Genomic DNA, 23,883 nt, shown 5'->3' with positions numbered 1-23,883 from the left:
TCCTGATGTCTGTTTAATTCCCCTATGTGACTGGATAGAACCTTGCTGTGATGGCTCATACAGAGTTAACTTGGAAAAAGAACAGGCAAAAAAAAACCCTCAAATGCTAATGACAATAGCAAAGACTACTGGAAACTTTTGTAAAATGTAATCAGAAAACTTAAAATTGCATGACTAAAGGATGAGATTAATGGTTGGTATTAGAGAGAGACAATTTTGTATACGGTGTTTTTCTGCTATTTATCTTAATTCTTCATATGAGGATAGCAGAACATTTAATTAGTTCTTTGCAATGTACAAAATGAGGCTGTGCAGCTTTCATCTTTCTGATCACTAAGATACATTATCTGTAATAACAATAAGTTATCTGTAAGTTATGTTATGTAGTGACTGTGACTATTTTGACAGTGAAATGGGATAAAATAATTACCCTAAACATTAAGCCCTCTATTAACTAGCTGGTAATGAAGAATCCAGAGCGTGGTTTACAGTGTAACTGTCCTCTAGAGATTGCTGTCAGGTCCCTTGAAAGCATCTGCTCTTGAAATAAGATAGGGAGGAGACGCCAGACTGGACTGAGCACTCATTTGGTTCGTGACAGTGGTTGTAAATTAGGGAATGTGCAGACAATAATGCTTCAGTATCTCTGATTCTTTCTCTTTTTTCTTTGCTTTCATTAACATTGATACGCAGCTTGTGACATAAAGTCTGTATTTATGTCTTGCAGAGACCCCTCCCTGGAAAGGTTTTGAAGACTCAGTTATTAAACAGCTCATAATTTCAGGACAACAGTTAGAAGCAGATGTCAGACTTCCTATGCCCTATTACGGTATCGTAAAGTCAGGGCTAGAACCTAAACAGAAGAACCGCTCCATGAAACTTCAGGATATTCAATACATAATGAAAAATGACTTAAAGGTGACTTCCAGGATTGTGGCCTTTCACATATTTAAAATGGCAGAGTTTTGTGTCCCTTCAGATTCAAGTTGTTCTGCTTAAATCTAGGTGGGAGGTAGTCTAAACATTGAATATCTTTTTCTGACCATGGAGGCAGACCACTTCAAAAGAGAAGGTAGAGACATTGAACAGTCGAATATAGTTGTCTTTTATTCCATTTTTTGTATTACAGGACTTAGTTAAGTCTCACACTGTTCATGCTGATGAAATGTCAAAAGCACGGAAACCTGCTGTTTCTGCAGATGTGAATATCTGTTTGGCATCAGCTTTTAGCTACCAGAAGAGAACACAGGAATTGCAGGGAGAAGAGATAACCGAGGCTGGTGAGTTCCTTCTAGCAAGATGTCATGTGTCCTTCACTCAGCATGTTCCTCAGTCCATAAAGGTCTAATATAAATAATTAAAATGTGAATGCTTACACATTTTATGACATAGTTTGAAAACAGAAAGCAGTTAGCTTTGGATTCTAGGTGCCACCCTAATCGTTAATGTAAACCCAAGACTGTAAGTCTGGTTAATATTTCAAGTTCAGGCATGCTGTTTTCAGCAGAGGTGTTAAGTGCTACTTATGTAATCTCTAAAGGATGTTAACTCCTAAGTGTATGAAAGTAGTGTGTTTGATGGACATCTGGAGAAATGGCTCAACACTTACATTTTTCAGACAGCTCTACTGTCCCAAGATACTCTCTCGTTCCTGAGGAGAATAGTGCTTTAGTTGACCAAGAGGTATCAACCAGTCTACAGCCAGTTGCACAGGACAAAAATGGTGATGTGGCATCTGAACTCCAGACAACCTGCAGTGTCAGTGATGTGGATGACAGCCTCTGTAGCTTTGAAAACAATGAAATCTTTGTCAGTTTTCCAGAATGTCACGAAGATTTCCTGAAAGAAGAAGCTGGATTAGGTCAAACTCTAAAAGATGAAAAAAGGCAACAAAAGGAAGAAGATATGGTTATCCTCAGAGACCTATATGCATCCCCTGGAGTGCACTGTGAGGAAAAGCTGGTTTATGAGGAAGGTGGCTTTTCAGAATCGGGTACAGAGTACACTATGGAAGAGGAGGAGAGAATAAGTGAGGCCTCTGACCTATGCATGCTGGCACAGGCGAGAGGAGATGCTGGGATAAGAATGGGTAGTCCATCCCAAGAGGATCAGTACATCGGGAAATGTGTTCTTGATTTAAAGATTTTACAAAGCATGTTGCGTGAGGCAGAAGATTCCCTGCACCGAACAGAGGAGAAGCTGGACGAAGAGGCCATTGAAAAGCAAAAGAAGAAGCTCCAGGAAACCAGAATGAATCCGCTTTCTAAGCAAACTTGTCAAGAAGGACACCGGGACACATCTGGTGATACCTCCCAAAATACCAGTAATCTTTTTTCTGGAGTTAATATTTTTTCATGGAAGGCTATAGGTCCGCCATCAAGTGTCTATATTCCACCACTGATAACATGTCAGGCACAAGGAGCATTAGGTGAAGACAGTTTCCAAGCTGTTTCAAAGACAGCAAAGGAAATGGAGGCAACTCAAAATGAAAAGTCAAAGTGGTTTCATGAGATGAGTAAGAGTGAAAGTGAAAACAACCATCATGATCTCAGCTTCAGTGTGGTGAAAAGCCTGGATGATCAAATGAGCCTAGACCACGAGGTAAAGTGTTGAGCAGGGTGACTGTGTTTATCACTTCTGTATACTTTAGCAGGTAGAGACATTAGTTATGGATGGTGTCTAAGAGGAGGGATGAACCTGTCTTTTAAGAAATATGCACATACTATATGCATTATATATAGGAATGAAAATAGTCAGCTCAGCAGTGCAATAGTATTATTTCTTCTCCCTCTCCCCCAGCAAAGTACTCATCCAGTGGCTCAGGAGGGAATAAAATCCTGTACTAAAATGGAGATGGGACTGTCAGGAAAAAGGGCAAGCAGAGATAGACTTTTGTTTGTCTACTTAGTTATGGAGGTCTAAGCTGTCATTAGTAAGGGCTTCTAGATCATTTTCATTATTAAATATAAGTAGTTGACATGCTTAGCCTAAAGAGAAAGAGAGAAATTCATGTATGTGTCTGCTGTATGAATCATCTTGAGTCATTTAGGTCCGCTCATTCCCCTGGGAACTACATGTTATGATAGTCTGCTTGCATACACATGAAACCTGCTATAAATCCAGGGCAGTTTTTACTAGGCTAAAGCTTGGAGTTGTCATTCTTTCTCATGAGCAGTGCTACTAAAATATAACAAAGGTTCTCAGTCTATTTCATAGACAGCTCAAGCAGTAATTACCAGAATGCCCAACTTGTGCTGAATCATGGCTTGTTGGACTCATTTCAGCATTTACTCCCACATGTATCTGTAAGATGCAAAAAAAAGTTCAACTTGCAGTGTCAGAGAGGAGGTGATTCACATTCTGCAGCAAGTGGAAGTGAAGAAGAGAGGTGGTGAGTTTCGATTGTATTCACAGAAGAGTTAATTCTAGCAGATTCCTCTTGATATAGCCACTGTCAGAGGTAGACATGTCCAGGATCAAGGATGGCATTAAATGTTTTTTCAGTAAGCCAAAAGCCATCTGTCCAATTAGGACCCTACTGTGAGTCATTGTCAGCTGCAGAGCTGACAGGGTAACTGCTGCGACAGGGCAGGTACTTTTCAAGAGTGACGTTCAGATTCCAGATGCCTCTCTGATGGAGGTCAGTGGTCCAAAACTGTAACAGGGCCTGTGGAGAGCAATCTAATAAGTTACTAGTAAGGGTGGTTCTCCTCTCTGTGGGCAGCCTCATTCAATTCGCAGTATAAATACTTTGGCTTTCGTAGGTGTAGGACTAGGGCCTATGTTAGGGGCTGTGGGAGCAGAACAGTCTTGCTAAACCCAGTGACAACAGACCATACTTTACTTCGTTATGTTTGCTGTGCTTTTTAATGTTGTCCCTTTATATTTCTAAGTATGGGTGGAAAGTACATGTTAAAAGTACCTGGCAAAACTTGTGCAAATTAACATCTCTTACTGGTTGGAAAGATGGGGGACAGGCACCTCCTTCAACGTTTGGGTCAAATCAGTCAGGAAAACTGTTCTAGTTTTTAAGTTGATTAATGATCCAGTTGGATCAGTAAGACCCACTAGTAAAGGACATATTTGATTAGAACATAAATATGCCAGATGCTGACATGTTGTTAGATGGTCAAGCGAACAAACTCTGGAATCGGGTTGGTGGTGGGATTGTTGTTATCCAAGTCTGAAGTTCTGAGTGTCTTAAGTTGTCCACTGATCACCTTACTGACCTGAATAAAATAAATCTCCATAGCATTCATTGTCTGTTAGTGTTTATATGTCATCTGAAGGCAGTTGACAGCTTTTGTACATTAAAATCTAGATTTCATCTTGTCTGGTAATCTATAATAGACCTAAATAACTGTCTGTGCTTTCCAAGCTTCCGATGGCTCAATCTGCTGGTTCTGTTTGGTTGTTAGAGCGTATGTGTTCTCAGCCTTTTAATTAACATTAAAGCAACTTCTAGCCTTTTACTGACTGGGGAATACTTAACACAATATGCTTGTGCATTAACGGAGTTTGATTTCATAATAATTTATTATAGGTGCTATCTGAAACCAAGATCTGAAATTTACAGTACAAAAATAAGCGAGGAGAGAAGGATGATGCAATCAGAATGGAGGAGTAAGTAAATCAGTGTTAACTCCGCATTAATGTTAGCAAGTCTTAGTGCAGTGCAGTACATTAAAACTTAACACGGTTTGTTACTTAAGCAAGGTCTGTGTGCCTTAATTGCTGAAGCTCTGTTAGGCTGCTCTTGGATGAAACCCAAATGAGTAGGATCCTGTCTTGCACATTCAGGGCATAAAATAATCACAACCACATGAAGATGGTTTGATTATAAAGCTCAAAGAATTTCTAGCCCTGTTTTGCAGGATGTAAGGGAAGGACGGTGTATGAATTTAGAACGGGTAGTATAGCAATGACCAGTGGATGGCAGTACAGGCATGAGTAACAGGGAATGCAAACTAACAAAAATTGTTCCTGTACAGACTTGTCCATATCAACCTATGCAGGTTTTAAGCTTTCCTTAAAATGGAAGGAAGTGTTTGGTTCTTTTCATGGTAAAGGAGCTTACAGACTATAACTTTAGCGTTTCCAAGGCTGCAGACACAATGCAAAAACAGGGAGTGCTTTGAAGGTCCAGATTCTGTTGTGTGAACTGGTAATTTTGTTCTTTTTTACAGCTGAAGTAAAGCGAATGGCCAGAAGAGTGGCCTCAGGACAACTAGCACTCGGCTCTGCATATCCAGCCAGTGAATGTACATCTGAAAGTGAAGCAGAGAGTATAAAAGAAGCCTTTCAACATGTCACTGTTAGAGTCCGAAAAAGTCAAGACCAACAAAGATATGGGTGGCAGGCAGGTGATAATGTTGAGTCTTGGGATCTGGGCAGTGAGGATAGATCTGGGTCTGAGGAGAGTGATCTGGAGTCTGCATTCAGAAGTTCTGGAGGTAAGGTTGAAAACCAACAATTTCGTCTCTTTTGGTCTCTCTCCGTCTCCCAGCAGATTTCAGCTTCTGTGATTTTGTTACAATAATTGTCAATTTTATCTTCTAGAGCCTTGCCCCCAAAGCACGTCAATCACTTGGTCATTGGTGAACATAAATAATAGACTAAGATAAGTGGTACGTGTTAATAGGTGAAGGTAATGTCCAGTGAGCTTGGAGACCCTTCATTGTCATTGATTACCATGTACCAGCATAGGAGCCCCAAGGCTTTCAAATCCACAAGTATGCTTTCACACTTTCTTTCTTTCAATTGGACTACAGAGATGCTTTTTCTGTAGCACCATAGCGGGTAGTGCTTTTGTAATAGTTATGAATAGAGGAACAAGGAAAGCTTCCCATGCCTAGATTAACGATGTGAGCATTTAAATGTCGTTATTTCTCCAGGTTCCTAACAGACAATGTAGTTTTACCGTCTACTCTCATTGATATTCCATCAGTGGTTTAGATCACTCCATATTATTTTTTTATAATAATTTTGTTCCATTCTGACGTCCTAGGGAGAAGTTGCCAGTCACCATCACAAGATGAACAAGCAGAGTGTGGAATAGCCATTCCTAAGAATTCAGTCCTTCCTCAACAAGTTGAGAATCTCTCTAGAGTATTGTTGTGGTTTGGGCGTGTATAGTAATCCAAGAAATCTAGTTGCAGCTAGTTATCTGTAAAACAATTTAGCCTGGTCTCTCCACGTTGCACACTGAACTACCAAGACAGCTGATCTTTTCAGCTGTGATCTGACTAACAATCTCTCACCCCCTTTTTTTGGCTCTATAAGCCATCAAGGCAATGTAAGGAGCCGGCGGTTGGTTGAAACTCAGAGTGATCAAATTAATCATAGAATCAAAGAATGGTTTAGGTTGAAAAGGACCTTGAAGATCATTGAGTTCCAACCCCCCTGCCATAGGCAGGGACACCTCCCACTAGACCAGGTTGCCCAAGGCCACGTCCAGCCTGGCCTTGAACACCTCCAGGGATGGGGCCTCAGCAACCTCTCTGGGCAACCTGTTCCAGTGCCTCACCACCCTCACAGTGAAAAACTTCTCCCTAATGTTTAATCTGAACCTGCCCTCTTCCAGTTTAAAGCCATTCCCCCTCATCCTATCACTATGTGCCCTTGTAAAAAGTCCTTCCCCAGCTCTCCTGTAGCCCCTTTAGGTACTGGAAGGCTGCAATAAGATCTCCCCGGAGCCTTCTCTTCTCCGGGCTGAACAGCCCCAACTCTTTCAGCCTCTCCTCATAAGAGAGGTGCTCCAGCCCTCGGATCATCCTCATGGCTCTCCTCTGGACATGCTCCAGCAGGTCCATGTCCTCCTTATGTTGGGGACTCCAGAGCTGGATGCAGTACTCCAGGTGGGGTCTTACAAGAGTGGAGTAGAGGGGCAGAATCACCTCCTTTGACTTGCTGGCCACAAAAAATTAAGTGTAATTTCAATTTGATGCAGTATTGTTTAGCATTATTGACTAAAATGTATATTCCTTAATAGAGAGTAGAGAAAGCATCTCAAATGATGATGTCTTTCACAGGGGCATTCAAGGGAATTACATTGTTAATTCATCTCCTGATGTATCTGAAGAATTCTTGACTCCTAATTCTGATTATTTCCTTCCTCCTACTACTCAGGGAAGTTCAGAACAAGAGGTAAAAATAACAGAAAAGACAGGAATGAAGTCTGTGTCAAGAACTTTGAATGTAAGTTACACAACATGGTTTTGTTATGCTCCCATTTGATTTGAAGAGCTGTAGAAAATGGCAGACAGACAGGTTTTATTCTTTTCTTTTGAAATATTATCTACAAATAAAGATCTATCTAAAAGTAAGAAAATTCTAACCCTGTTCCTTTAAAACACACACCCTGGGCTGAAAAAAAACTAACCAAAACAAAAAAAAAACCCAAGCAACTAAAACCCCACAAACACCCAGACTCCCAAAACACAAGCGGCTTGTTTTCTTAATTTGTTTACTAGGAAATAACATAATCTGTGGCTAAGAAACTTTTAGGCAATTGATAATCTCAGGCCTTCCTTCACAGCTCTATCAATTACAGTACTCAATAGTCTTAAAACAATCTTCATTAATTTCTTGAAGAGTTGAAGGTATTGTGTGGACTATTCAATCCAATCCATGCTGTTCACTGATAAACTGTTGAAAAGTTTGTCTCTCCATTCTGATTATTGTGAACATCGTCCTGTGAGAGTTGTCCTACCCTTCACGGACTGCCTGTGAAAAATTGAATTCACTTCCTTTTTTCCCCTCCTTCAGATGTCAGATGCTGAGAGCAAATTAGAAGGATGTTTACAGAAACAGTTACCTGAAGATGGAGGATCAGGTATGCAGGTTTCAGGTAAATGTGCTTGTCGTTTTGCAGGTAATTTTGAGTCAGGGAGACAGAGTCTTGTTGCACATACATTTTTGTCAGCAGCGCTCATGTCAGAATGATGGAGCTTGGTTCTTCAGGTCACTTGGTCTCTTATTCCTCATTATTTTAGTGAGAGTTCAGGATGCTCAGGATTTTGGAAGATGAGGTTTGGGCATTACAGTCACTGAAATGGACATGATGATTGTGTACTTGCTGTTTTTCAGTTAAAGAAACAACTTATTTGCAACCGTTTGTTTGGTTTTTACCCTAGGGCTTAGTTTAATCTTTTTATGCAACTTGCTATGGTGCTGGAAGCTAAATTAGAATTGTATTTACACATTAATATTCTTATTGCTAGAAGGATCTTGAGCTTAAAAACTGTAAGAGCTGACATTGTGTGTGTGCAGAAGAATGGAAGGATCATCCTTGTTTCTCTAGTCAGTTGCCTCTCAGCTCAAATTTGTAAATGTTGCAGTATTCCCCAGTGCTCCAGTGGTTGACTGTCTGGCAGCTGTGGTATGTTTATGAAAATGCATCCTTAAAACACATTTGTCTCTTGACAACAACAAAGGTCACAAGAACTAAAAAAATTTAATAAAGTTGCAATTTCCTGTTCAATGAGTTGTGTCACTTTTGTACTTGCAAAACCCAATAACAGGGAACATTTGTTATTTGTATTCAGGAGGAAAAATAGTATTCTGCAGCACTGTGGCGCAGAACTCTGGCAGTAACACGCTAGGAGGGGATCAACTTAGCCATATGCCTGTAGCCAGGTAGATAGACTTACTTTCATCATTACTTGCATAAATTAGGTTATGAAGTGTGCTCTCTCTATTAATTCTGCTTATATATCTATTATTCAAATAAGATGCCAGGGGTGGTTTTTAATGATTATCTACATATTATAGTTCCTTGCCAAGAAAATAGTAAAAGAACTTTCACAAGTCTCATGGGGTTTTGTCTTTACAGTGTTCCGGTTTGGGTTGTTTTGGGGTTTCTTTTTGCTTAATGAGGGAGCTAAAATAGGAAAAATAAGTCATGTATATATTACGATTCCTTTTACACTGATAAACTACAGTCTTAAACAGAGCAAAGATAATTCAAATTAAGGCTTCAGTCATCTGTTTTAATTTTGTTGTGCTTTGGTTTTGGAGCTGAAGTGGAATGAAGATCATGCTTTTTCCCCTCCTGTGGGAACAACCCAATGCAAGTATGCTCACTGTATCTTGCCTGCAGATAACATTAGCCCATGCTTGGAGACTTGCAGTCTCATCTGTCAAACATGAGGTGTTTATATCCAGTATTTTTGTAAATTTTGTATTCTACTAGTATGCAGAGATGTTGGCCAGAATCACCACCTCATGCTGCAAGGGGTACTTTCACTTAAAAGAGAAGCAGTCCTCACCTTGAAGGTCTTCCAGCAGTGGCTTTCAGGCTTCTTAAAAGCCCCTTCCCTCCCTGTACTCAGCTTTTGTTGTATTCCTGCAGAGTTAGCAGCTGCTCGCTTTCTCTGGGTGAGAGCGAGATATGCTTATACTTTCTGTCCGTGTTGTACTCTCTCCCCTCCACTGGAGGAACTGAGTTACTAGTGTCAAAGGCATGCAGCAAGTGTGTAAATACTTGGCCTTAAGGTAAAAAGTAATGCTTTTGGTTGCTCCCTTCTCTTGGGAACTGAGCTTTTGTCGCCAGAGCAGAGAGCACTTTTGCCCTCTGACCATCTGACTGATCCCCTTTGAATGCCTCCTTCAATGGGCTTGTTACAGTTTGAGGGAGTAGCTTACAATGCAGACCAGTCAAAGGATGATAAAACAATGTAGTGATGTGTGTTCATAGGTTTTTTTATTTAACTTTCAGTTTTGTTTTGGTGTATGTCAATTAGAAGTTTTCTCCTTACCAGATATGAATCCATAATGCGGTTAAAATGGCATTTTTCTTCTAGAGTGCTTGCTCTCTCCATCTTCTAAGGTTTTAAGCAAAAAGTTTTCATGAACTGCAGTCTACCTCAGAGAGAAGGTAGTCCTTTAAACTTTGAGAGGAAACAAAATACATTTATTTTCATAATTTTCTGATAGGATCAATGAATATGACCTTTCTTCCCTCGTTCTAGTGTTGAAGCAGCACAAGAAGGGATACTGTGGGAGCCACGAGAAGAATCCAAAGAAAAAGATGTGTAAGAGGCAAAGACTGTTTTATACCAAAACTTCAGCAAGTTGGTCATTATCATTGTAAAAGTTTTGTGTTGATGCAAAACAGGAAGATGTGACCGACCAAAGCTGAGAGAGAAAAAACTATTTGAAATATTGAAAGAATTTTTTCTAGTGATAAGTTGGGAGATTGGTATAAAAGAGCTATCACATAGAGTTGTCCTTAGATTGAAATATTTTCATACTTGTAATTAACTTAGTGTAATTTGTGTGTACTTCTTCTCATTAAAGTGTTTTTCCTATTCCTTGTTTCTTCTGTCCATATTACACGGAAGAAACAAAATTAGTTTAAAGGGCAAATCATTAGTATGTAGCTGAATAAATTTTATTACAAAAATAATTTTGTGATTGAGATTCTCAGGAAAAATTTGCAGAATAGGTTTGTGACTTAACTAGTAGTTTCTTTTTACAGATAATGGAGATTTGCATAGAAATGACTGATTTGGTAACAGTAGACATCTGTTCATTTCATGGTCTTCTGAGGACAGTGTAATCCAGGGTGTATCTACAGAAGATGTTGGTTTGCTTAATATAATCCCAGTCCTACAGCCACTTAAGAATTTTTGTGACTTGAGTGGACTTCGCTGCCCATGCAGATCTTGAGCAGTTTTAGTTTATCTGCATAATTTTTTTAAAGGCTCCTAAGACCTGGATTTAGTCTTAATGGATGGTTAGTTTTTGTTAAACCTCCAGGTCTTCCCTTGGCTTTGGGGAGAGAGTTTTCTACCTAGTGGTTCACATTTGATGTTCTTGCCCTTTCTGGAGGCACTTTCCTGAGCTTGCTTTTATAGGGGAATTATTAAAATGAACAAATCCTGTAAAGGAAGGGAAAGCAAATAATTAACCTTTTCTGTCTCTGAAAGATCATTGAAGATGGTGATCTTTAGCCTCCCAAGAATTCTGTGGGAAGTTTTCAAAGGGAATGTGTCTCTTCCTTCTGAAAAACTAGATAAGACTGAACAAAAGTAAAATTTAAAGAACTGAAAATAGCAGAATTTAGTGATTCACAAGTGCAAGAAGTGGCTATACTAACAGTCAACATCTTTCAATGCTTCAGATCAGTGACAGATATTCAGGATTTGTCGAGTATCCCCTACGAGCAAGACAACTACTACAGGGATATAGATTGTAAAACGCCCAGAGCAAGTCATGCACCAACGAGCGTCAGCACTCCACTTGGTTCAGGTAACTGCAGAGTGGGGAAAAAAGGGAAGACCAGTGAATTACTTAACCTTTCTATGCCAGGAGTCAGACCTTTCTGCCAAGACTTGCTAATGTAAAAATCATTGATGTGAATCATGGAAACTCCATTCGCGTAGTACCAATGCAGAAATGTCAGGCTTGGAATAAGTAACCACAAGAAATGCTATACCTGTTGTTTGAAATCTCATTGTTTTGGTCTGGATAGTGACAACTTTGTAGTTAAGAGAGCCCGTGTGGTCAAAAGAAATCTCTAACAGAACTGAAGGAGAATTTACAGGGACACAGCTGAAAAAAGCCACTCTCTGAAAGGCCTCTGACAGATAATTACTTGGTAGTTAATGGTAGCCTTCATAAATTGGAAGTTGTTTTAGACATTTAAAATTGGAGTGATACATGTAGATTTTTAGCATTTTAAAGATAGACAATGTAATAAGCACTTAGTATGTTTTGAGTGTTGATAAAGTGATCTCAAGGTTTGTTGAATTTGTTTAAGAGCAATGAATTATCATTTGCTTTGTACTTTCATTAATTTGGTGTAATACAGTAGTCAAAATGTCTCAGTTGGCAAAGTTTTGCATAAATAATATCTGAGGTAGAACTCCTAGGTAATCAGTTTGGACTTCTGTTTAGACATTATTTATGGACAATGATTTCTTAAGAGTTTCATGTCCAGGCGCCTGTTCAAATACAAGAAATCTTTTTCTGTTTCCGTTGAGATGTGTCCAAGGTACAAAAAAAATTCCTAAAATAATTTTCCAGCTTTGCTATCATCTTTTTCTTTTCTTTTTTTTTTTTAATTCTGGAAGAAAAAATTCCAATAGCCTTTGAGAAATACAAGGACTGCCACAAAGTACCTTCAGATTCTTCCTTTTGCGGTTCTCAAGAGATCTCCTCTGCAGTGTCCAGCACATTCACTACAGCCTATGAAGAGGGAAGGAGCACTGAGATTTCCTCTGTTGCTTCAGGAGTTTGCTCATCTGAATTGAATGAGCCTGTGAGTCTAGAAAATTTACCTTATGCCAGCCATTCTGTACAATATTTTTTTAAAAAAATACTTAAAATAAATGCAAGATGAGAAGCACAGAAATGCTTCTAGGTCTTTGTGAGTATTTTGGAATCCTGGATCTGTTGACATAATGACAAAATGATTTCAAGGCAGTCAGTGTGTGCCACTGATTATAGGAAGAGTTGGCTTCCCCTTACACCTAATTGTATGTAAATGTTGACCCCCATGAAAGTGGCCTTGCCTGCCCTCCATCCCTCCCCTGGCTGTAAAGAATTGCCATTTGCCAACATTTGATCTGGTAACCTTGAAACACCAAAGTGGTAAGTGTCTGTGAAACGGTTGGGTAGAAAAGGTATGGTTTTGTTGGGAGAGGGGGGTTGATCAGTTGGTCTTCTGGTGAGGCAACGGCAGGCTGCTTATCTGAACCGCTCTGAATTGACAAGTGATTTGTAAACTATAGGCCTTTGACTATGTGGAAGTGAGGATTAAAACTGAGTGGAAAATAAATATATGTGCATGTGTGTTCAAGTATCTAAGTTTTCTTGTGAAACTGAAGAATTCTCAAAACTGAGTGCGGGAAGATAAAATGAGTACGTACATGAGTGATTCCTCGAGGAAGAAAACTAAGGCGGAAGCCATCTAGTACTTTGGAAGCAAGTAAATGTTCAGAAAGTCCTTGTATTGGGGGATTAAGTTTGTCCTTTTTATGCACAGACATGGCATAATGTTATCAACTTTGTTGTATCAAAAAATCCTCTCTCTTTGGAATTGACAATTTCCAAGGTCACTGTAGTGATTTCCAGTAATCTTTTTGGAATTAAAGGTGTTCTGGAGCCACAGCATTATCTTAACTGTCTTTTCAGACAGTTATATATAAAATAGTTGCTTTTGCACCTTTCTTATTATTATTCAGTGATGGGGTTGTCATTTAAAGATTAAATTAGAGTTTGTTCAACCAGAACAGTAGCGACTGCATTCATTGTCATCAGGTTAGGTCTGTGTCTTTCTGCTTGCGTAGCAGACAGTTGGAATTCATTAAGCCCATTAACAGTGCGATGCTGCTTTGACTGGCTCTGCGCAGATACTTGATTGTGTCACTTTCTTGTCTAAAATCTTATTCTAGGATTACATGCATGAAGCACCTATTTCCATTTTGAGGACTTGCCTATGATTGCAAATTCTTGATTCTGGGGGCGCTCTTTTGGTGAACAGGTGTGCCTGGCTTTAATAATTAAAGATTCAAGGCAGAGAATGGGAACTTGAGAGATGCTGGAACTGTCCTTTCAGAGAATTCCCATCCAATGGTCCATACAGTGTTGAAATGGATAAGGATTATGTAGCTGACAGTATCTTATGGCCAGCTAAAAGATGAGTGCACAGCAGCCTAAGCACAATTTTTGACATAGCTGGCTTACCTGGATGCTACCTCTGTTTTCCTGTTCTGTGAAGAGCTTATTTTAAAATGTAATGGTCATCTAAGGCTTTAATTAAGGCCTTACCTCATTTTGGATTTAGTACGTTGAAGGGGAGGATTGAAGACCAGCAGTTCTTCAATTTACCTTTGTGTTTCATTCTGTATGATCTTACACAGGATGGGTTGCCAGTAGTTGCTTCATCCTCAAGAAGCACCAAGAAGGTATCTGGTAAGTCTGTTAACCCAGCCCAAATATATTGAATGATCAATAAATGGAGAAACAGATTTGCAAAGAAATTTTACAGTTTTACTTCTCTTTTATTTTCTATTTTTTTTCCCTCTTGGGCATCTCTTTTTATAGGGATAAATAGCTTTGCACACAACTGTGTATTGCTAGTGGTAATTAGGTTATGGATTTTGCCACCTGCAGATTAAGAACTCTGACCTCTAATCAACCTATGTTGAAGTGTAAATATTACTGGCCTAAAATGTGCAGTACAGGATTGAGAACTGAATGTGCAAGTCTAGCTCTAAATGATTTTTCCATTATGAAATTATTTAAGGATATTTGATAAAATGTGAATGAGCCTGGCTCATGCAGGTTGATAAATGAAATATGTCAGCAAGATGCTGTCATAATGTAAGCCTATATCACAGTTATTAAGGATTAATCACTGCTAATTAACTAGGCTTTTTTTTTTTTCTATCTCAGCACTCTCACAGGCATTTAACAGCTTCATTGATGAGCTGCCTCCACCAGCCCAAGAGCTGCTGGATGAAATTGGTAAGAGGCACTTCACCCAAAATGGTATGAGGCTTGCCAGCTGTCTTCAATCAGGATTTCTCCCAAATCATTCACTACTAAAATACACAAGAGCTTCCAAATTATTTGCAGTCAAGTCAATGATTAGGAAGTTAGGCATCCACAGCTTAAATAACTGGCATTTATTTAAGTTAGCCCTTGAAGTTTATGCATTTCGTGTGATGGTTAGTTACTGCTGATGACAGCAGCTAGTCTATTGTGTGCAGATGTAATTTAACACTGAGATGAATTTTGTGTAGATTGAATTTTTGAAGGGTGTCCTGGAGCATTGCATGTGCTCCACTAAAATGAACGCAAGCTGGGCATCTGCATCCCTCAGGTATTTTTGTGGAACTTGGTGTCAGTGATTTACGTTTCTTTTTGTAATCACATATATCTTTAAACAGAATGCAGTGTAAAAACTCTGCATTATTTTTACTGGTGTGTGTTACAGAAGAATTTCCTTTGGTTATTCGGCTATAAACTCTTCCTCAACTAACACCAGACATTGGGATAATTAAATGTATATAGGTCCTATGCTCTTTTGGAAATGAGGCACCCAGACGTGTTCTAATCTTTTTATTTCCTCATTCGACAAAACAAGGACATATGGAGACTGGTGTCAAGTGAATAAATAATGGTCAGAGACAATTTGTAAGATTAATATACGAACTAATTATACATTACATAAAGGTTTTCATTGAAGTTTGTATGGATAAGTAACATGGTACTTCAGATTGTATAGAATCAATTTAGAAAAAGTATTTAGATCAATAAGGAAATATGCTGTTTTTAACAGAATATTTAAAGCAGCAAGATTCCATCACTCAAGACTCTAAAGAGGAGGGATTGTATGACTGCAGAGTGCAAATAAATGGTTAGTTGATAATAGTCCTAACAGAGCGATTACAAATAAAAAATTACTTTTGCGTTGCTGCAGAATGACTCTGAATACTTGTCACTGTATGTTCAGGATAAGCTTCAGTTTTTAGCTACTTTCGGTATTTGTGGTTCAGCAGACATTTGAGAGGATTTTCCTGTTCTTGGTAAGGTTACATGAAGTGGTTTTGCAAATAGTTCCCCCTCCAGCAGCATTTGCTGTCTTTCTCTGTGTGTTCACTCTCCAAAGTCTATGGGGATCTGATGTGGAAGGCTTGCAGGTCTGGACTATCAGAATTTATCTTCTATTTCTATTATGTCACTGTAACGTATGCTGTGTTCAAACATGAGTAACGAAGCCCTCAAATGTGTAGATGGTGGGCAGCTGACGTAAAATGGAGCTGAAGTTTCCGTTCTGGGAGGGTGGTTCACTTGTGAAAGTGGCCGGTGCATGCTAACTGCTTGTGCTTCTTATTCACCATGATGAAATAATGCCTCTGATCTCATGGTCTAAGAAAATAGCATCCATTGGGGTAATCAGTAGTTTATTTCCTGTTCTGTTACAAAGATACCAAAGACAGCAGTAGTGAATCGTTGTGTTTCTGAAACTGCAAACAGTAATAAGTGGGAATAATTTTTGGATGTACAGTAAGTAATGTCAAAGGAGCAGAAAACCTAAATCCTTATAGGTTGTTTCCAGTGAGTCAGAAAGTGAAGAGCAGTTAAAAAACAAAACAAAACAAAACACAACAAAAAAAGGCAGAACATGAGTTAGTCTGTAAAAAAGCTGAATAGCACAGTCACTTGAGAGTGATACTGGCACTTGTTTGTGTTATCCTACAGCTTTGTTAGATCTTTCCCCATTTAAAATTGTTACCCAAAGGATAGAAGCTACTGTGACTTTATTCATAGGAGTATCTTGTTTTTAGGTGGTAAGTAATGCAGCAGCCTGTATTGCTTGCTGTTCAGTCACTGTGGTTTTGTTGTATTTGCATAAAGTACAGCTATTTCAGACTCCATTTTTGTGACAGCCTACTGCTTCCTGCTTATCATAGCTTAGCAGAAGGTGGCTGAATATATTCACATGCTGTAGGGAACAGAACTTACCGAGATAAGTCGGGGGGGGGGAATATCATTGGATTTTGCTAAGTAGGGTAACAAAGCTAACATCCACGGGTCTTCTTTTGATTTTTCTCCCATATCTAGGATTGTAAGGGGAAAGATTAAAGATTAATTTCCACATGCATTTTTCATTTTGGTATGAAGCAAAATGTTCAGTCCTGTGAATCTAAAAATGTGTTACAGTAAAATATTTATCTACGTCTTGCTACTGTCCACCTTTGACTGTAGATAATGTGGATTTGCTTAACCGGTAGAGAACCAGATTACTGAGGAAAGGGTAATTAATTGAGAAGTAGACAACTGGAAGTTTCCCAAGTGCAGTAAATAAAAACACATTTTAATTTCTTTATTATCTTCCTTCATATCTTTAATAGTAAAATCATTCTGTTTATGTGACTAGTTGCAGATCAAATTAACATGGAAGACAGAGAGTCGGAAAAAGAATTGGAGAGAAATGAGGGGAGAAATCATAGTTTATGGACCAAGGAGTCATTTAATCTAACAGAGGAAACAGAAAGGTATGAAAAAAGGATGATAAGGCATGTTTGGCTTTGAGTTACAAAGATCTAGAGTAATGTTTCCAGTATATTTTAATAAGATTTAATGCCTACAGTAAGCCAGCTTTTTTAAGAATCCTCATAGTTATGGCTGTTTTCTTTTAAAATGTGTAGTATTAAACTTGCCAGCATCCATTTAAAATCTTTTATTCAACAGGGCTCACTCTACTCTTGATGATGTTTTAGAAAGAATGCTCCATGCAGTTCCTGGAGATGAGGAGATCCAAGTACAACCTCAGGGACACGCTCTTGGGTTAGCTGATAATTGATAATTTGTTCAGAAGTTTATTTTGTTTGTATTCTGTGTGCAGACCTATGCAGGACTTTTCAGAAAATGTGCTGTTGCTCTTTAGGCAGTAGTGTGTCGGGGAACTTGCCTGGAGACATCAATCTGAACTCTCTGTGCTAAATTGCGGGGGGAAGGTATGTTTTTTGTTAATATAATTTCCTGTAGGTCGAAAGCAAATACTTCAGTGGGCTTGGAAGGCACTGCGTAGTCTTCACAGAAATCAGAGATAATTTGACAGAATGGTGGATTTTTTGAGACAGAGAAGAATGTACATTAAAAGAACAGAATCATGAAAGCTCTTTAGAAAAGACTTTAAAGAAGAGAAACTTGGGATACACAACACTGTCATTTCAGGGCTGCAAGGCTGCAAGATCCAGAAGATGTTCGAAGGAAGAAGGGAGTAGAGGAAGGCGGAGCTGGGGCCAGAGGTAGAAAGCCAAAAAGCTGTGCAGGGAGTTCAGAAGATCCTCTTCATCTGTAAAGCTACTGGATGCTGTACTGGGCAGTATCACATTTATTATATTGTTAGCACTGAATTTGTTGAGCTCGCACAGAGTAGTTTTTTTTTTCTTTTCTTGGTTTCCCCCATCTCGGAACTGTTTATACCCTATGATTTTAAAGGCGAGGAAGCTGCTTGAGGCTTAAACTCTCCAGAGACACTTGAAAATTTTTGATTTTTTTTGGTCAGTTGAGACTGAGAACATTGTGGGTCGTTTGCTGGAGTTGCAGTGTGTCTCTGCTAGCGAGTGTGGTTTCTTCTACTGACTTGAAAGCACTGGAAGACACCTGATAATACTGCATCTGTGGCCTGTTTAGTGCTCAGCCTGAGTGAGGCACCTCTGTGCTTCACGGTGTAAGGACTGTGGTTACTGTTGGTATGGTCTGGTATGTACTGTGATGCGTATGCTAATGCCATCACATCCCTTAGACATCTGTCTCTTGGGCTTACCTCCCCTGGCTTTCCTCTAATAGAAACTAGAAGTAAGGAGGAAGACACAAGATAAAATAAAAGTGTTTTCCTCTGTTCTCTGAGTCCAAGTCTCCATTAGGAACTGTCAAAGCTGCAGCTTGGTGTTCTGCAGCTAAAATAAAAGGTTACCATTTTCAACATTTGTCAATTAAAGATGTTTCTTGTTACGGGGAGGGGGCTGACATACTTGCATTAAGTTAGTGTGCATTTAGTGCTATGCAAAAACTATAAAAGGACTGGCCTTTTGTCTGGAAGGAAACAGGCAGTAGCCTTTCATTTTCCGAGAGAATTTTCAATTTTTCAATGTGTAATACAAAATGACTTAAAGGAAGCTGATCTTCAGTGTTACAGGCATTTAACGCTTCTACACCAGCCAGCCCTACAGCACATGTTTTGCTTTCCAGTTATGCACCCAAAGTTTAAAACATCCCAAATCACTTGTTACTTTTGGAAACGTTGATGGTAATTTTTAAACTTAAGAGAACTGGAGTTAACATCATTATGCTTGTTATTTGCACAGCGTTAGCATACACGACCCGGTTTTCTGCCAGACTCCTAGAACAGCTGAGCTGGTGGGGATCGGGCTTCAGGTTTTGAAAACAGAATTTCTGATCGCAACGAGAGTGCTGTGTAACGCACCCAACAGCAGCAGAGCTGGGGCTGCTTTCTGGTTACAAGTGCAACTTAATGGATCTGGCAAAGAGATCTGTAGCGCTTGATTCAGCGTGCTGCTCCGTGCTGACGAAACCAGAGCTTTCTCTTTGAAGTGTCGTGTGGCTGTATGTGTTCTTCTTAGTTCTAAGCTGAATTTACGTGTTTTTTTAGACATGCATCCTGAAGATCAGAAATTCCACCTACAGGAGCGGCTGTCTTCATCTTCACCATTCAGGTGAGCCTCTCTGTGAATTAGATTGGGCTTTTGGCAGAAATTTGTGTATTCTGTGGCTGCATGAGGTACATTCTTGGTCTCCATCCCTAGGAGGCAAAAGGGGCAATATGAAATCCTACCCCCTTCAACTTGTAGTTTGATATATGAGAAAAAAAAAAAGGTGTGTAATTATTTTCTTTTTTTTGTCTGCAGGATAATTGTTTTGGATCAGACCTCTCCTACATGATTAAAATGGATAGTGGAGAAGTTTTAATATGTCACCTGCTGACTGTTGCTTGTGCAGTATACAGCCTGTGAATTGCAACCCTTTTCAGCCACATAAGTGATTGCAAAGCTCAGACTTCCTTTCACCGCAGCAGCAAGTACAGAAGAAAATCTAATGCTCTGCTTTGTAACACAGTTTGTCCTGGTTTTACGCCATCACTGCGGGTAAAGGCAGTATCAGTAATATCGCAGGACTGAACTCTTTTCTGAATGTAACTTCTTTACGAAGCTGGCTGGGGGGGGTTCTGCGTGATGCCATAAGCAAAAGAATTTCTTGCTCTGTTGCATCGTGTTTCAGTTTTCAGTGTTAGAGACAAAATTATTGTAATTCTGTGGACCGCTGTTACTGCTCAGGCACTTGTTAAATTTTTCCATGCTGGAGTGTGGAGCACTGTTACAGCCCATGTAGTGTATGTTTTTCCTTGCTCGTTAAATTTAACAAGGTAATTTCTTGTTTTCTTTTTTCTCAGTGCTTTTGTGATGTAGCGCTGAACTGATTTGACTGATTAAGGGGATTAATTGCTGTGCAAAAAGCTAATGAGAAAAAAGCAGTGTTCTCCAGAGATTGCAAGCGTAGCAATACGTTCCCTGCCAGCAGTAGACAAGAATATGAGAAAGTCTGGTTAGTATTACGAAGATACTTGTTGTTTAATTAAACCACGCTTTTGGTAAGCCTCGTCCAAAAAAACCCGTCCCTGGATATAATTGAGTTTTGGATCAGAATGTTGATGGGCACAGCAACTTCATATTCAACTTTTCTTGTCATAAATGCTGTTCAGCTGCAGGAGGTGTGAAGATTGTCCTTGTCCCTTGTTAATGCACTGGGGTTTTAGCTGCCTTCATACAGCCGGCTGTGCCATGTTCCTGTTTATGTAGGAAATTCTGCCTGTTTGTAACTGCTAGTTAATTTGGTTTAACAATACTAATAAAAGTTTCTAAGGTTATTATGCTGCCACGTAGTTCTTTTTCTGTTTTTTTTGGGGTGGTTTTTCTTGTTGGTTTTTTTTGGTTGGTTGGTTGTTTTACTTGTTATTAACGGTATTTCCCATCATCTGTATACAACTCGATGCTGATAGAGCTGCTCCAGGGAAGATGCTGCAAACTGGCAGAGCTGGGGGAGCTTTCTTCACAAAAGATCAAGAAAAAATAAAAATCTTTCTTCCGTTGAGTCATGTGGTGGTGGTGGTGGTAGAGCAGAAGCCCCAGCAGCAAGGGGGCTGCAGTTTCAGTTCTGCACCTGAGGTTGGCAGCAGTGCCAGTGCCGGGGAAACGGGGCTCACTTTGGTCAAATTGCAAATTTATTGTGCGAGTCCTTAGGGGCTTGTTACCCACCACTGACAAGCAGTTGCGGGATTCCCTCTCACTTTGGGCAATATTTTGTTATGTTTCATAGAGTTGCTGAATTAAATAAAAAGTAATTAAAACTTGTCGGGCTGCAGCAGTGCAGAGGAGTGGAGCGAGCACACGTGCATTTTTACACGCGTGTAATTATCTATCACTTTGGTATGCAACATGTGAAATCTCCTTAGCTTCTTGGGTTTGTCTTTCTATTTTATCTGTCAAACCAAACGGTGAGCAGACTGTGAACCATTTCCCGATCTTTTTAAATCTTAATGTGGAGAATTCTTATTTCTGTTGGTAGAGAGCCTTTCAAGTAGTCCCGTCGCCTGTCTGCTCTCCTTATCGAGGCCAGAATGCAGCAGGGAGAGATTTCGGTTTTTCAGCTGCTTGTACTTTTCCAGATTTAAGTTTGGTGTGAATGTAAATCATCCTAATAACATAAAGCATGGGCACAAAAGCTGTAATTAACAGGAAGAATTAAACAAGGACCAGTGAAAGACAGCAGAGAAGATCAGAGGGGGCCCATCTAATGCTGCTTTTCAGCTTCCCTGAGAATGAAAGGCCAATTAATTAAATTAAAACAGTGATACTGAGCTGTTCTAATTCCTCTCTGAGCCGCTAGTGTGCAAGTTTGTAGGAAAGCAAGTGGAGAGAGGGAGGTGGGGACGGGGTGAGGACAGACGTCCTGTCCCCCTGCGTGGGGAGGCGGTTCTGCCTGGAGGTGCTGGATTTCTCTGGACACTGCACTAAGTTTGGGTGAAGACAAGCAAGGAGAAAAGCAAATGTTCATCCTCTAAGCAGCCGTGTTTCGGCTCCCTTGTACCTGTCATCGTGCTGGTCTTGGGTTTGAGATTTTTGTTTTGCTCGTTCTGGAGCAGAGAATCTCAGAAAAAAAAACAAACAAAACCTTGTTCCCCCCAGTCTCATCCCAGTCTGTGCTGGTGCAAATTGCCTTTCTGGCTGCCTCTACCGGGCTGTGGGCTGCTGCTTGTGAGGCGCAATGCAGTGAGGTGGTGAACAACTTTGAGCATTGCTTCTTCCCTCGAACCCCCTCCTGGGTTTGCTGCAACAGCGAAAGCTGTGGGAGGCAGCAGGGGGGGAGGCGAGGAGTGAGGTGTGTTTCGGGATCGGCCCCGTGGACGGTGTGCGATGGAAATGAAACTGCGGAGGGGAGAGTGACCCGTTAAAACTTGTGACACTGCACCAGTCTCGTTTTGAAAGCAATTTAATAGTTCAGAATCAAATTTTGAAAGACGATCACCCGTGAAGGCAGCTGACCTGCTGATAGCATTTTTAAAGACAGAGGCATTTGATAAAGCCGTGTCCCGGGGGATCGCTGTCTGCGGCGCTGCCTAAACCTCACATTTAGGAGCCCCATCCCCAGGCTCCTCCAGCACGTACACTGCATCGCAGCCCACAAGTGTAGTTGTGGCTGGTGTAGAGAAGCTTTGTGTTTTGAGACTCCAGATCAGGTGTGTAACTTTGGAGCCCCATGGAGGAGTTTTTTGTCTGTTATTTTTTTTCTTATGGGCTTCGATGTCTTTTGCTTTCCGTTAAGGTCCTGACCCTCTGGGCAGCGGTGGCACTGCTGCGCCTGGTCCTGAGGGTCCACAGGGCCTCTTCCAAGCTGGGTTTTCACCCTTGCTGGGAAATCAATGGATTTAAGACCTTTCCTTATTGCCTTAAATATAAATAAAATATAGAACTGTATAACTTTGTGTCTTTGAATTGTTTTTTTTTTCTTGCTATCCATTATGTCAGTTTATGGGGCACTTGCCACGAGAGGGGCAGCACCAGCCGCAGCAGTGGGAGCTGCGGTGTTTTCTATCGAACCCTCTGTCAGCGGGTAAAACGCGTGTGGGAACTTGTCGGTGTTTAGTGATGTTTATTAATGCAGTCTGCACTTAAACCATCCTGCTGGGATTTTGCCAGTTTCACAGCGTGACCCGGAACTTCACAGGGCCATCGGGCAGTGCAAACAGGACTCGGTCTATCGAGGGAAATGCAAACGTGCGGCTCTGTCCTGCGACCGCTTTGCGGGTGGTGTCACGGCTGAGCGCGCTCAGCCCGTCTCCGGGGCCCAACAGCAACTCTGGGTGTTTCACTTCGAGGAAAAATTACTCTTTATTTTTTTCGTTCTTAAGAGACTCCTGATCCCCCGAGGCTGGAAGGGAGGGGTGTTTCCTTAGGAGAGTGAAATAAAAGTTTATCCCGTGATCAGGTGGCTCCTCTCCCATGAGAAGACAGTGCCGTGTCTACCGGGGGCGCAGCGTGAGCGTTGCTGGGGGCCCCTCTACCCTCCGAGAGCCACCCATCTCCTGGGGGGCGGCTGCAGCACCGGGCCCTTCTCTCTGCCCGTGTTGGAGGAGTGGGATGGGCTGAGCCTGAAGCTGGCGTCGGTGCAGGGGGGACCTGGTGGCAGTTAGACGGGGTGGGATGGTGTCACCTTATTCCGCAGCCCCTCTGCAGCGGCGCCGGGTGCAGCCGGAGCGGTTCTTCCCGTCCCCCAGGGGCGGTGACCGCAGCACACCAATCTCAGCAGGCAGCTCTGAAACTGGGCCGGGAAGGGACAGGTTACGTGTGGTGGCAGAAAGCTGGTGTCCACCTCAAGACCCCGAGGCAGAGGCTTGAGGAGCGGACGCTTGTTATATTTTGAGTGAGCTCTGTACCAATTCCTAGCCCAACTCTTTGCAGACCCTTTATTGACAAAAAAAGTTTCATTCTGTTTGCTTTGTGTGTTCAGTGAGCAGTTTGTGATCTAAAATTAAGTTGCCTGATCCCATAAAATCATGGAAGCAGAAAATGAGCTCTTGTTCGGGCTTGGAGGCTGCTCCCTCCCTTTCCATTTTATTCCCCAAAACTTTGCTGCTTATACAGCAACTCCCGGATTGAGCCTGCATCTGTCTTTCCAGATAGGGTAGATGGTTCCTCCACATTTTATGAGGCCATTAAGTCATTATCCAGAAGTCCCAGTGAAGCTGTGGTTTCGTTAGCTCATGGCTTTCTCTCTCACCTGTTTGTTCATGAAGACGTAGATGATGGGATTGTAAACCGTGGCAGTCTTGGAGAAGTAGGAGGG

The 23,883-nt window shown here is 40.8% G+C and overlaps 2 protein-coding genes across 2 annotated transcripts in view; one reads left to right on the top strand and one right to left on the bottom strand.

Annotated features, from left to right (window-relative positions):
• The window catches only part of TEX14 (testis expressed 14, intercellular bridge forming factor), a 36,744-nt gene extending 16,387 nt beyond the window's left edge, over positions 1–20,357 (top strand). Inside the window, 22 exon segments of the mRNA XM_082493083.1 lie at positions 728–918; positions 1,130–1,280; positions 1,619–2,601; positions 3,285–3,388; positions 4,544–4,623; positions 5,187–5,453; positions 6,008–6,108; positions 7,032–7,054; positions 7,056–7,197; positions 7,768–7,849; positions 8,547–8,637; positions 9,972–10,034; positions 11,126–11,253; positions 12,078–12,265; positions 13,869–13,920; positions 14,404–14,475; positions 15,293–15,370; positions 16,895–17,012; positions 17,209–17,304; positions 17,695–17,804; positions 19,136–19,199; positions 19,392–20,357. Coding sequence (XP_082349209.1) covers positions 728–918; positions 1,130–1,280; positions 1,619–2,601; positions 3,285–3,388; positions 4,544–4,623; positions 5,187–5,453; positions 6,008–6,108; positions 7,032–7,054; positions 7,056–7,197; positions 7,768–7,849; positions 8,547–8,637; positions 9,972–10,034; positions 11,126–11,253; positions 12,078–12,265; positions 13,869–13,920; positions 14,404–14,475; positions 15,293–15,370; positions 16,895–17,012; positions 17,209–17,304; positions 17,695–17,804; positions 19,136–19,199; positions 19,392–19,425 — 3,218 coding nt within the window. The 3' untranslated portion in view covers positions 19,426–20,357.
• A 2,869-nt stretch (positions 20,358–23,226) lies between these two features.
• The window catches only part of LOC309679537 (pinopsin), a gene marked incomplete at both ends in the record, with an annotated part of 2,900 nt that continues 2,243 nt past the window's right edge, over positions 23,227–23,883 (bottom strand). The window contains 2 exons of the mRNA XM_082492878.1: positions 23,227–23,358; positions 23,818–23,883. The exon at positions 23,818–23,883 is cut by the window's right edge and continues 174 nt beyond it. Coding sequence (XP_082349004.1) covers positions 23,227–23,358; positions 23,818–23,883 — 198 coding nt within the window. The remainder of the gene's footprint in view (positions 23,359–23,817) is intronic.

The sequence above is a fragment of the Vanellus vanellus genome (genome assembly GCF_965231255.1).
Source record: "Vanellus vanellus genome assembly, chromosome: 19".
Classification (NCBI taxonomy): Eukaryota; Metazoa; Chordata; class Aves; order Charadriiformes; family Charadriidae; genus Vanellus; species Vanellus vanellus.
Note: the sequence above shows the minus strand (reverse complement) of the source record. Positions and strands in the feature narration are given on the sequence as shown.